The sequence below is a fragment of the Microchirus variegatus genome (assembly GCF_963457635.1).
Source record: "Microchirus variegatus genome assembly, chromosome: 14".
Lineage (NCBI taxonomy): Eukaryota > Metazoa > Chordata > Actinopteri > Pleuronectiformes > Soleidae > Microchirus > Microchirus variegatus.
The window spans coordinates 16,875,325-16,888,979 of record NC_139815.1 but is presented as its reverse complement, the minus strand read 5'-3'; the positions used below and the strand labels follow the sequence as shown (position 1 = coordinate 16,888,979).

Here is a 13,655-nt window from a genome sequence, read left to right as displayed (position 1 = left end):
CTTCATCGCTCTCTCATCTCTCACTTTCCTTACTATGCTTTGTCATTTTAGATTATATCTCCCATCAGTCAGGGACACACGCTCGCGTGCACACGCACACACGCACACATACACACACTGCTACCTTCATGTCTTATTAATGATTCAGTGCCTTTAAGTTATTACACATTTCATGACCCCCCCCCCCCCTTTTTTTTTTCTAAATGTGTTCATTGCTTTTTGTCTCATCTCTCTGTTTTTCGGCTCTGGCTCGACAATCAATATGAGAATCGCCTCAACTTTGCTAATTACACCATAAACATTATGACCTTTTTTCAGGCGATGAAATCAAGGGCACTGTTGATGAGTTCGTAGAATCTACACTGGAAGGTTGATATACTGACGATTAAAGTGTTGCTATAAATGGAAGGAAGTTGTGATATGTGTCCAATTGTTCTCGTGTCATGGGAGATTGACAAGGTAATGAAACTATAGCTTGATATACTGCCACAGTTTGCATAGCTGCAGGGCAAGTTTGAGCGCCGATGAAGAATCGGCTGTCACACTAAGCTTTTTAATGAGCAGGAGGGTCACACACCTCGACCCTGTTCCATATTTAAGGTCACCCATTATCCAAGTGCAGTGTGTAAAAGAGACTCTACGTATTATAATGCTCTGTCTGCGATGATGTATACTTTTAGATTGTATTGCAGTCGTCCCCGATGGCCATGTCTTCCTGTGTTTGATGTGTGTTCTCTGTGTGCAGGTTTCGTTCATCCAGAACCTGGTGTTTTGTGTGGAGAGGGCCTACAGGGTACCTGACTACGGTATCTGGGAGCGAGGCAGCAAATACAACAATGGCTGCACTGAGCTGCATTGCAGGTCAGTGTATAACTCGGCAACACTTGTGGCCAACTAACATGTACAGTATGCAGTGGACAAATCAGCTGAGACACTTCTACGGTGGCCCTTACTTACTTAAAACACAACATTAACTAAAGCAGAAAACACAACAACATTAACTGAAAACGCATAACCTGGGAAATGGGACTGCTTGGTTTGGACAGCAAAGAATTGACGTAAAGGAGAGAATTAGCGATGATCCTCGTTGACAGCATGTACCTGCACTCTTAGAAATAAGGGTTCCAAAAGTGTTCTTCTACAAGAGCCGAGGTTCTACCTGGAACCATTTGTTTTTCAAGTGGTCTTGGTAACACTGGTGGTTCCTAGTAAGAACCATTTTGATCCAGAGAACCCTTTGGAACCCCTTTCCTGAATAAGGGATTTTAAGAGGGTTCTTGGTAACACTAAGGGATCTAGATGGAACCTTTATAAAAGGTTCTACCTGGAACCAAAAAGGGTTCTCCTATGAGGACAAGCCGAGGAGCCTTCTATGGTTCTACTTGGCACTTTTATTTCTAAGAGTATACCTATTCCATTTTGAGTTAATGTCGTTGTGTTTTCTGCTTTTGTCGATGTTTTGAGTTAATGTTGTTGTGATTTAATTTAATGCTGTTGTGTTTTCCTCTTTGTGGTGGTGATTTGCACTTCAGGGCCACCGTACATTTCCCATGCAATGTGAATGTAGTGGCATTAAGCAGTACCAAACTGATTGGTGTTTTGTTGATTCGCTTTGTTTGCATTGTGTGCGCCAGAAGCTGAAAAGTGTTCAACTTTCCCAGTGGCAGCATGAACATCGACCAATTAAATCACATTATGCTAATGTTTTCCCTACATGTGCTAGCCAATCAAATGATGTGTATGCGTTTAGCTGGGACAGTGTCAGAGAGTGTAACGTCAAAGTCAAAGTCACGTCACCATCGCTTTAGCAACATCAGCAATTTGTGCTACATTGTAAGTAATGACAGACACTCTCATAGCTACCTCAGCACCAATCATCAGGCCCGCTTACCGTCAAGCTACAAAGCAACACATACATCTGTTAAACACATGTCCACAATTAACACTCCAGAAAGTGTGTTGGGAATTCCAGGTAATTACCAAAATACTGCCGGATGCCAAGGGGCTTTTACTGGTAGCGTCCCCTTTTCGTGGGCTCTTCTTGGTATTTTTAGCTATCCTCCAACTGTTGACACCTGTTGTGCGTCTACCATGCCTCCATCAGTCACGACTCAAAACAGATCACTTCCTGTGGAGATATCAGCGGGTGACACGAGAAGATAACAGAAGATACATTATATTTAACTGTTATGCACCACAGCTTTAAATGTAGCTTTAATAATAATAATAATAATAATAAATTTTATTTGTAAAGCACTTTTCATAAAGTTATCTCAAAGTGCTACAGAAACCAAAAAACAAAATAAACAAAAGACTAAGAGAAAAATCAGACACGATTAAAATCAGACACGATTAAAATCAGCAGAAGAAAGAATAGCTAAAGGAGGAGAAGAAAGTGCAGAAAAGAAAATAAAAACATCTAGGAACGACCTAGGAAAGCCTGTTCGAAAAGAAATGTTTTAAGCCCTTTTTTAAAGGCATCGACAGACTGAGGTTGTCGTAGGTGTTCAGGGAGGGAGTTCCAGATGTGGGGGGCAGTGGAGCAGAAGGCTCGGTCTCCCATGGTGCGGAGTCGTGTGCGGGGCTGATGGAGGAGGTTGGTACTTTGGGACCGGAGGTTACGGGTGGATGAGTGAGGGGTAAGGAGGTCTTTCAGGTATTGTGGGGCGTTGCTGTAGATGCAAAGGTGGGTGATGAGGGCGATTTTGTATTGGATTCTTGAGGTTATGGGAAGCCAGTGTAGGTTCTGAAGAATGGGGGTGATGTGGTCGTATTTGCGGGTTTTCATCAGAGTTCGGGCAGCACAGTTCTGAATGAATTGAAGTTTCTGAAGGTGTTTGTTGGGTATACCGATGAGCAGGCTGTTACAGTAATCAAGCCTGGAGGAGATCAGGGCGTGGACGAGTTTTTCAGCATCAGAGAAGGTGAGGAATGGGCGGAGTTTAGAAATGTTCTTGATATGGAAAAAGCAGGTTTTGTACAGATGTTTGATGTGTTTTACAAAGGTAAGTTGTGGGTCCAGCTTCACACCGAGGTTGGTAACTGAGGTAGAGAGGGGGATGTCTTGACCAGAGAAGGAGATGGTGGTTATGGGTGATGACTGGACCTGATGAGGGGTACCAATTTGTATGGCTTCGGTTTTGGAACTGTTCAGCTGGAGGAAGTTGTGACTCATCCACGCCCTGATCTCCTCCAGGCAGTTGGAGAGGGCTAGAGTAGGTGATGATGAGTGGACCGGGGTTGAACGTAGGTTGGGGTCAGTTCGGAGGTACAACTGAGTGTCATCGGCGTAGCAGTGAAAAGAGATGCCGTGCCGGCTGATGACACGACCCAGTGGCAGCATGTACAGGATAAAGAGGAGGGGTCCTAGGACAGATCCTTGGGGGACACCGCATGTAACAGGGGCTGTTTGGGACCTGGCAGAGCCCAGGCTGATGTACTCTGTCCTGTCGGCGAGGTATGAGGTGAACCAGTCCAGTGTGGAATGATGGAGACCAATGTCGGTGTGGAGGCGGCTTAGGAGGATATGGTGGTCGACAGTGTCAAAAGCCGCTGAAAGGTCGAGAAGGATGAGCAGGGAGGGGGATCCAGAATCGGCAGAGATGAGAAGGTCATTGGTGACTCTCAACAATGCTGTCTCTGTACTATGGGCAGTGCGGAAACCAGATTGGAATATTTCAAACAGTGAGTGAAGTTGTAGATGTTCCTGTAGCTGTGCGGCAACAGCTTTTTCAAGCACTTTAGACAGGAATGAAAGATGGGAAATGGGCCGGTAGTTTGAGAAACATTCTGGGTCGAGGTTGGGTTTCTTCAGGAGAGGCTTGATAACGGCAGTCTTGAGTGAGGGCGGGACATGGCCGGAGTTTAACGAGTGGTTTATTATTTGTGTGATAAGAGGGCTTATGACAGACAGGTTAGATTTGATGAGTGTTGTAGGGATGGGGTCCAGGGGGGAGGTGGAAGGCTTCATCTTTTTGATGAAACCCTCAACTTCGGTCTGTGTGACTGTAGCAAAGGTGCTGAAAAGTGCAGGTTGAGGGCAGGCAGATGGCAGAAATGGAGCTGGGGAGCCTGAGAGCTGGGACCGGATGGAATTTATCTTGTCTTTGAAAAATGCAAGAAACCTGTTGCAGTGTTCTACTGTGGGTTCTGTATGTCTTTAAAAACTGTAGCAGTAGCAGATTCAGAATGGTTCTGTGTAAATAAGATGTATATATGTTTAAATTAATCATAATCATAATCATAATAGTCATCTCTACTCGTGCACAAAAAAACAGGAAGGGATGTGTTATTTTTGTCCATATCAAATCAAATGAATCCTTTTTGATTGCGTTTGCATCATGTTTATCATCCTCCTCAGTCAAACAGCTCAACTGGAGCAGTTTTATTTAAAGTAGCATATCTAATCTCATAAGCATAATTTTACTACAAATGTTTAAACAAGATGTGCTCATATTTTCATGGAACATTTCTCGAGTTCATTTTTTATTTCACACACTGACATTCACGTATTAGACTCGGTTGGTTCATCCCAGTACGCCTTTTCATAGTTTTACATTGTTTTCACAGGGTCATAGCCACCATAGAATGCTTTGTTATTATATTGAAGCCATCAAATCAATATGTCCTGGACTAAGATAGAACAGCAGTACTGTATGTGCAGACATTTACTGAAAGAGTAGCAGAATATTGTTTTGCAGTCTACAATACGTGCTCACACACTAACCGTCTACAGCAACACTTTCATCATGTGAAGCTTTATCTCCACCTGTCAGTTTGAAACTGTTGCATCATGATGCTGCTTTGCTTGTTTCCCCATCAGTTCACTAAAAAAAGAAACTTTCCCCACCAAGCATCATTTCTTTCTCCATCTCTGTGTGAGGTGCTGACAGTCTGGCTGACCGCTAATACTACAGCGCGTCTTCATACAACGCTAGTTTTAGCAGAGCTCTTGTCAAGGCTGAATCAGCCAGTCGTCATCTTTTATTTTCAAGAACTGATTCAAACTTCGCTAATTGAATTGAATCCATTTTGTAATGTCAGCAGGTTTAATGCCAGTCACCGCCAAGTTTCCTGCTTTTTTTTTCTCCTCCTTTTCTTTTCCCAGGAAATCTTGGCAGGATAGAAAGGGAAACAAAATGACAGTGAAATTGATTCACATTTAGTCCGCCTAGCAATCTGAGTAGCCAGCCAGTGTGAAATTCAGTTTTTTCCTTATCAACAGTAGACCACAAGCTCAGGATACTTTAGATTTATTTAATCCTGATTTAATCCACATTTAGCTATTTTAGATTCAAGGGTGACTGTTATTGCATTTTGTTATTTTTGGCCTCTTGACAGAAAATATCTTCTTATCGCCATCACAACACAACATTTGTTGTCAATCCCATAAAATGCAAGATATTATTTTTCATCTGATCTGACCCATTGTGCATTAGTGTTCCAGTGTTGTGTATAATTCTCATCATTCCTTATCTCTGCAGCTCTGTGGGTCTGGCTAAAGCTGCTCTGGAGGCTATCAATGGGTTCAACCTCTTTGGAAACCAGGTATTTGATTAATTCGCACCCTCCATGCACCATTTCCCTACTCCTCATACTTGTTCTCCTGTCGCTTGTCCAATCATGTCACAAAACTTCTCTCCAGTTGCTTAGTTTCTTCTTTTCAATCTATAGAGGTGACGTAGCTCCACATAGCAACAAAATATGCTCATTATGTGAAGTTCCTTCAAAGCGACACCATCAAACAAACAAAGAGACATCAGCGTAATCAGTACTACTGGCATCGATGTTGTGACTGTGTGTCCACGAGAAATGATTGACCGTCAGTTGAGTCATCCAGCAAGGTTTAGTTTGGCTCAGCAGATTCTTTGTGTTTCTGCAGACTCCAGACTTCCGTTTGAGCTTAGTTTTATCTCAGCCTGATTTGTAATGTCCATTAGTGGATGATGTGTTTATTTGTCTTGAGAAAAAAAAACCCAGCAACATCTACTAATGGTTTGGAAAATAAACCCTTCACTACTATTGTCTTTTCCTCTTATTTTCTCCACTTAGTTTCTCCAGTCATCTAATGCATGTGAGTGTTATTAGGTTCATTGTATTGGGGCTGTAAGAATAAGTGTGTATTAAAGCCACTGTAGCTGTCGGTGGTTCTCTTCTGATCACCTGCAAAGTGAGGGATTAAACCATGTCTGAAAATAAATTCTGACTGAGCTAAGCTCTTTGCAAAAACCTTTCTGTATAGGTTGCTTCTTTATGATCCATGCCGTGTGGGGCTTTTGTGTGTGTGGTCCATGCAGTGTTTTTCCCCATATATGAATGGAAGAACTACATTCAAGTGCTTAGAAATAACTTCAATCTTGATTTCCCAGCTGACTGTCATCTCACCCACTCACAGAGCCTACACCTCTAACTGGAACATGTAGATCATCATGTAGTTTGCGATTACATTTTACGCCAGTTGTGGAATTAGTGTATTTGTGTATGCTTGACATTCAGTCTTCAGTTTTGTTAAGTTTCGATTTTTGCACTATCCTCTGGAGTCACACAAGAGAAACAAAAAATGGCAGCTTTGTGGTGTGACAAGTTGAAGTGGGTGGATAGAATTAATCTTGCCAAGTGGTGCATCTTTCAACTCTTCAAAGTGGTCATTAAATTCACAGAGGTTGTGAGTAATGGGTTAGGAATGAATGTGTTCCTTCCAGTCTTTGAAATGAGTATGTATTATTCTAAACTCTCTCAACCTTTCTTAGTACACCATAATAAAAGCCACAGCAATGGTGGCTCTCTAGAATTGATTATGGCGGTCTGTAAGGGACTCATAATATAGTCACATTTCCAAAATAGAGCATCAAGGGCTATGTTCAATGATGGCTGGGTAAATCGAGGTCTATGAGAAGGACTAAATTAATAGAAAATTACAGATTCAATGAGTCTAACTCATACAACGTGCTCAAACATGAATAAACCTGGTTTAAAACATTTTTTTACAGCAGATTTGTCATGAAATAGTAGGTCAAACAAGTTTCATCAATAACAAGTGTAATACTCGATGCCGTAACCTGTGGTAGAATCTTTTTTTCAGAATTCTATTTTTAAAACTGCATTCATATTTCCTGTATTTTCTGGATGTGTTGAATACGGTGAGAAATAATATGTTTATTTATTTATTTTGCCTGAATTGAAGTAAATCAAAGTCCACCTCTCCCATAAATTTGCATCTAAATCACATCATCAGCATTTTAAAGCTGTGTTTCCAGCTATTTTTCTTTTTTTTATTTGATTTCATTCACTCATAGCTCTCTGTCTGTGTGAAACTGTAATGGGATTATCCACAGAAAAGACAGCTTTATTTTTTATTAAGAAGAAATGTTCAAAGAAGATGTTACTCCCTCTGAATGAGGCCACAGTTTAAAGGGCATGGAATCAAGGTAAAAGCTCTCATCGTATCTCACATACTGAGTTTTCTTACACTGTGTTGCACTAACTCCAGAAAATGTTTCTCTGAGAAGGTCATTTCCCTGACATGTCACACAGCTGCCTACACTGATGGCAAGCAAAATCCACTGCATTATGCAAACAACTATGAGAAAGCTTGCTGATTTGACTAAAAGTCTTGACTGGACCTGTTTTCTGGGGGGAAAAAAAGAAAAAAGACTCTGACTGTATTCATACATAATGCATCTGACTTACATTAGAAAACCCTTAGCTGCTTGCAAGAATCAGTCAGGTGGTTTTCTGTTGGCACCACTAATAGAAGTAATGGAAAGATGAATAGAAATGGTTGATCTTTATAGAAACCAGAACAGGTTTGACCATTTGCTTCACACAGCGCACACATGAAGTGGCCCTTGTTATTCTGCTAAAGGCCGCTTTCCAAATTAAAGCACTGCACAGACGGACACAATTTTACCAGCAGCACTTTTGTACATGCTGACTTTGTCAAGTGTTCGCACTTTTGATTCACTCTCGATCAAAAACTCCCACACTGTACTTAACTGAATATGGACCGGTTTTGTCAGTGTGTTTTGATGGTGTGGAGGTGTGATAGTGTTTTAACGTGGCCTTTTAAAGGAGCTATTTGTGATTTCTGCTCATGTTACATGCCTCTGCTGAATCTAGCATGCTAACTAGTTAGCCTGGCCCTGCTTGTCTGTCTGGCCACTACTGTCTTGAAGAATCAGTGCCCTGGTGGCACTTTAAAACCGCTAGTCTTATAAAAACATCAAAGCTCCTGAAGTAACCATTGCCACGCATCAGGAAAGAAACCAAATATCTATATTTAATATTTAATATTTATCCATTTACTGTCTATTCTGTGAAAGTTGTTTTTTGTTACAGGCGTTGACTGTATTGTCATCTGATGTCTTCTTTATGTCTGCTCTTCAGGGCTGTTCGTGGTCTGTGATATTTGTGGATCTGGATGCCCACAACAGGAACAGACAAACCCTGTGTTCCCTGCTGCCCAGGGAGTCTCGCTCCCACGTGAGTCCACATCTATCTGTGCATTTTCCCAAAAAAAATACTAGCCTGATGACTAGTGAGGCTATTACTATGCTCACTCGTGGCGATGAGTTCTCGAAATGATCAACAAATAGCTGTTGTGCATTTTTATTTTCATCCTTTTTAGTCAATAAAATGAAATAACACATTGAAATATCTATTGCTATAACATTTTATACACCAGTGTTGGACAGTATTAAACCAACTGACGTGATCTTCTGAGTATTCTCAACATTATTTGTCTCGGCAGAAATTGTATCATAACATACTATATAGCGTAAACATTTTTCTTTGAGGATAAATGCCCAAAAATGTTATTTAATTGCACAATTGATCTTTTTTTCATTTTTTTCCCACATTAAAGGGGCCATATTATATCATATTTCTCCAAGTTAACCTAGTTCCCTGGTGTCCTAATGAACATGTCTGTGACATGCTTTGGTCAAAATACCATAAGGATGAAGCACCACAGCAGTTCAATCACCCTGCCAAAACAGCTCTGTTCAGAACGCTCTGTTTAGTAGTATCTCTTTCGGTTCACCTTAAAGGTCCACCTTTAAAAAAAAGAAAAAAAATTAAAAAACAAAACTTAAGGGACAGGAAATTACATCAGCCACAGAGGCTACTGGGAGCTAACAGCAATGATCATTTGCAGACTGTAGCAGGCACATTGCCGTCATATATAACATGTATCCACTGGACAGATAAATCCTCTGAGGCTGGAAGTTTGTGTAGGACTCTGTGCTGCACTGTGGAGCCAAGAATAGAACTTTTCACGGACCTCCGGTTTTCGGATACCGTTGCCCTCGCCAGCACTCTTGCGTGTTTAAGGGACAAAGCGGAGCTCCACGAGACAACAATTCCAGGAATTTTAGCGCATTGTGACATCCCAATGAGCATGGGAGTCAACATCGCATGTTTCATCTCCTGTACTGGACCACAAAAACATGAGCGAGTCATCTTTTTTCACACTTTGCCAACTGATAGGACCTCCAGAGTCCCAAATATACGTATTTAAATGATTAAAAAGTTGATCTTGCAGTTTAAAAACTGTATTATGGCAATCCATGCGTCATATCAGATAATTATTTTTTACAACATTGGCTCAGGGCTACTGAGCCAAGAGCTCGATTGTGGAAAATACGCCCCACTGCACATGTTGAGGCAGCCTCACGTCACTCCATTTCCCCATCTTTGGCTGTGAGGAGCAGCTGTGTGCATAATCTCCTCCAATCAAAGACTGAAATAGAAGCCTACCGCACATACGCCAAAATCTTAAAAGGTTAATTGCACACGTCAAGCAACCTATTCACTTACGTCTATATGTCAGTGAATGTCAACAGTACATTTCCCTCACAGTGCAGTTGTTACACTGTCTATACCTGTGATATTGATGGTTCTGCTTTGACAAGAAGTGGCAAAAAGCTGAAAAATGCAGAGGTGGAACAAAAAATAAGTGGAGTGAAGAAAGGGAAAGGGGAAGAAGAAGAATTTCCTCCTCTCCACTCCACCGACTGCAGACACTTAAAGAATAGCTGCCAATAGCACATTGGGTAATTAGAGTAATTAGATGGCCAAAGTGGCGCTATAGCCAGAGAGTTTGACGTTAAAGAGCTGGAAAAAATGGGAGCAATAAAGAGCAAGAGATGCCAGACGATGTGAAGACCGAATGATCAATACAATGTCTGTAACTCTTTCACGATGGAAATTTGGGGTGGGCTAAAAATAACAATATGTCAATATTAACTTAAAGAAGAAGAATAAGTTGACAGCAGGGTAATGGCAGAAAAAAAGAAGGTTCACCGCACCTAATCTTGTAGGGACATTTTGTACTCCACATATCCAGATTGTGATGTAGTGTTGTATGATGTCTTGGAATATTGGGATATATATATATATATACTCAGAATTGATGTATTGTAATATTGTTGTTATTACCCTGTGATTCCCCTTATTATTAAATTAGCTACGTTAAAATCCCTGAATCAGATGTGTTCTGCGAACTGATGTCCTCGTTTGGATGTCTGTTTCTGTTCTGTACTGCATCACATTTTTTTAAATGTATACATTTAAAATACGATTATAGAGCAAAACATAACCATACCTCGCACTGACAAGCTGTCCGTATATATATGTATAAAAAAAGGCATGTACCTGCTGTTAAAGCCATCTTCACTGAGGCGGTCCCAATTTTGAGTATGGAAAGTGAGTCCCGTTTATGGACGCTCTTTTGCATTTGAATAAACCTTAAATATTCATAGCTGTTTGTGTCCAAAGCTGGGGCTTTACAGTTTTCATTTGCATTGCTTAACAGTGTAAACCATACACAAATGTAATGAGAATATTAGCTGGCCAGTCATAACAGTTTGTCTAGCCTAATAACAATATTCATTCCAAACTACTGCTCAAAATAAAATTGAATCAGGCAGTCCTTGATTTTAAGTAAGGCATCCGTAGTGTGCTGCTTACTCACTGCATCCGTAAAGTATTCATGTCATTTTTGCCATATTATAACCTTATGGCATCGTCTCATCTTTTCATACCAGAAATAGCAATGATCATAATTAGAGCTTTTAAAGTGGACCTAGACCGGAAGTTCCAATTGACGCTGTTTTTTAGTGTGTATCTGCGTCATTACCTCATTTACAAAGGCCTGAAGTTTCGACCATTGCTGAAACCCCTGTTTTTTATTATAATCTCGGGCTCAGCTAGATCTACGTTAACAGCATTTCTCCTGAACAGGAGACCCGCCTGGTCCGGGCACATCCGGTTGCGTACATTGAACCGCAGAAGAAGAATAATGGCCGTTGTGAAGGTGTTTCACGAGCGATAGTGTCTTCTGACTCTGGGTCTGACTCCGGGTCAAAGTCATAAAAGGGACTGCTGCCGGGAGTCGTGACGAAGCTATTTTTAAACATTGTTAAAACAATGTTTTGATAATGAGTAGCAGTGCATCCACCGTTCCAGAGGGGGGAGCTGCGCTTCTGAGAGCTGGTGTGCTAATTATGTCACTTCCGGGTATTGGCCAATCACAACACAGTCTGTTTCTGGGTGTGAGATTTCAGTCTGAAACACAGCGGCTGAGGACAGCGTCAGTAAGCAGAGATTTCTATCGGTTCATTCACAGCAACTACGAGGTTTTTGACCATAAAAACAAGTTAATGTATGTAAGTAGACCTCCATAACTAACATATATGTGCAGCAGGACCACTCTATGTGAGCTTTAAAGGGTTTAAGTCAAGACTTTGGCTGTTCCAGTCCAGCACATTCATGCACTTGCGTTCAGCGTTCTTGGGCGGTCTGTTCCAGGTTTTTATTGAGGATATGTTGGTACTTTGTAATAGCTACCCTACCACTCAGTGTGAGCTACGAGATACTTGAATTTCCTTAAGGGGGCGAATAAAGTGTATCTAATCTAATCTGAAAACACCTCCACAGTATGATGTGGCCACCATGATGATTCCTGGTTGAAATTGTAGTAGCGGAAGATGAGCAGTGCCTGGTGCCATTTTACGCTGCCATGAAGCCCTGATCAGTGAAGGGCTGAATGCTGGTTCTTCCATCCCCACACAGGAGCTCAGCCACAGAAACCACAGGGTCCTTGGCCCTTTTCCACCCAATTACTCATTTTGGCTGTGGCCAGATCTGGAAAATTGTACAAGACACTGTGAACATTTAATGCAGCAGAAATGTTGTAGCTTTCTCTTTGAGCTTCAGAGAAAAAGAACTCTTAGCATCAGGCTTTTACTGTTTTCTGGGCCAGCCGATGCACAGGTCATGAGTAAATGAATTATCTCAAGAAAAACAAATAAAATGTATTTGTGTCAAGAAAATATATTCTCTCTCATCAGAACACAGATGCAGCTTTACTTCCGACCATCAGCTATCCAGCCTTCGCGGTGGACGATGACGCTCTATATAGTCAGACCCTGGACAAGATCGTCCGCAAGCTGCGCGGCAAGTACGGCTTCAAGCGTTTCCTTCGCGATGGCTATCGCACTGCCAACGAAGACAAGAATCGCCGCTTCTACAAACCTGCTGAAATGAAGGTGGGTCCTGATGCAATGCCTGAAGGCTGATCTATTTGATATTTTATTCCTATTAATCTGTGCTTTAATAATGATTGTATTATTTTCTACTGAATTTGACAACTTTAATTGACTTAAATTCAGTTGCCTTGGAGAGCTCAACTGGAAAGAAAAACGTGTTGTGATGACAGTGAGACAAAACCAGTTTGACTTTATACACAGATGAAAAAACATCATCAATCCCATTAAGCAATGCATGTACTTGGCACGGACAAACTCTAACTACAACTTAGAATAGAATTAATGAATTGACCAAGGCTGTGTTTTGGACTTTGATCCATGGATACAATGGTAACCAGGTTACCATTAACACAGCTGCAGATATAATTCTTATGTTTCTCAATGACTATGAAGTCAAACCTTAGTCGGAGTTTAACTTACTTTGTGTTGTGGATATACAGTAAATAAAGTCAGCTCAGCATATCTACGTTTGATGATATTATGATGTTATTATACAATTATTTGAATTTGTGTTTGATTTTGTAGCTGGCAGAAACCTTTTATATATATATATACATACTTTGGCAGGACTTGACAGATTACTGTACACTGCTGTTTTAAACAATATTCGTTTTAGAGCATTGAATTTGCTCCAGAATTCTCCCAGACATAAGAGTTTGGTGGGGATGGCATAATTCACATAATGATCACAAATGTTTGCCATTTGTTTTCTACCAACACAATTTATCTGTGACTAAATCAGCAAATACAGCAAGTGGGGAGAGTCCCATTATATAATGTGTTGATGTTTGTTTTTTAATAAGGCAATACAAATTCTATTCATTCATAAATGAAAACAAACTGCTGACTTGCATTGTGAGCAAATAAGCACTTGCTGGTTTGTTATTTGTTTCATACACGACATACAAAACGGTTTAATCTGCCTCCTTTGACTGATGAAATGCAGCGGAAAGTGTCTGGAGAGAAGATGTCCCAGGTAGACCAGGTTTCCCTGCAGAAGACATCAAGTGAAGTTGTTGTTGTTTGAAGAGACAATTCACTGCAGGGCAGACTTCTGTGCGCCCTGTCTGTTTACCATTGACAGAGAGCAGCAGCCTGTGTGATAGA

The 13,655-nt window shown here is 41.0% G+C and overlaps 1 protein-coding gene across 1 annotated transcript in view; it reads left to right on the top strand.

Annotated features, from left to right (window-relative positions):
• phkb (phosphorylase kinase, beta) overlaps positions 1-13,655 on the top strand; it is an 82,908-nt gene that overhangs the window by 23,789 nt on the left and 45,464 nt on the right. The window contains exons 7-10 of the mRNA XM_083900524.1: positions 746-861; positions 5,484-5,547; positions 8,386-8,481; positions 12,351-12,548. Of these exons, the coding sequence (XP_083756650.1) occupies positions 746-861; positions 5,484-5,547; positions 8,386-8,481; positions 12,351-12,548 (474 nt within the window). The remainder of the gene's footprint in view (positions 1-745; positions 862-5,483; positions 5,548-8,385; positions 8,482-12,350; positions 12,549-13,655) is intronic.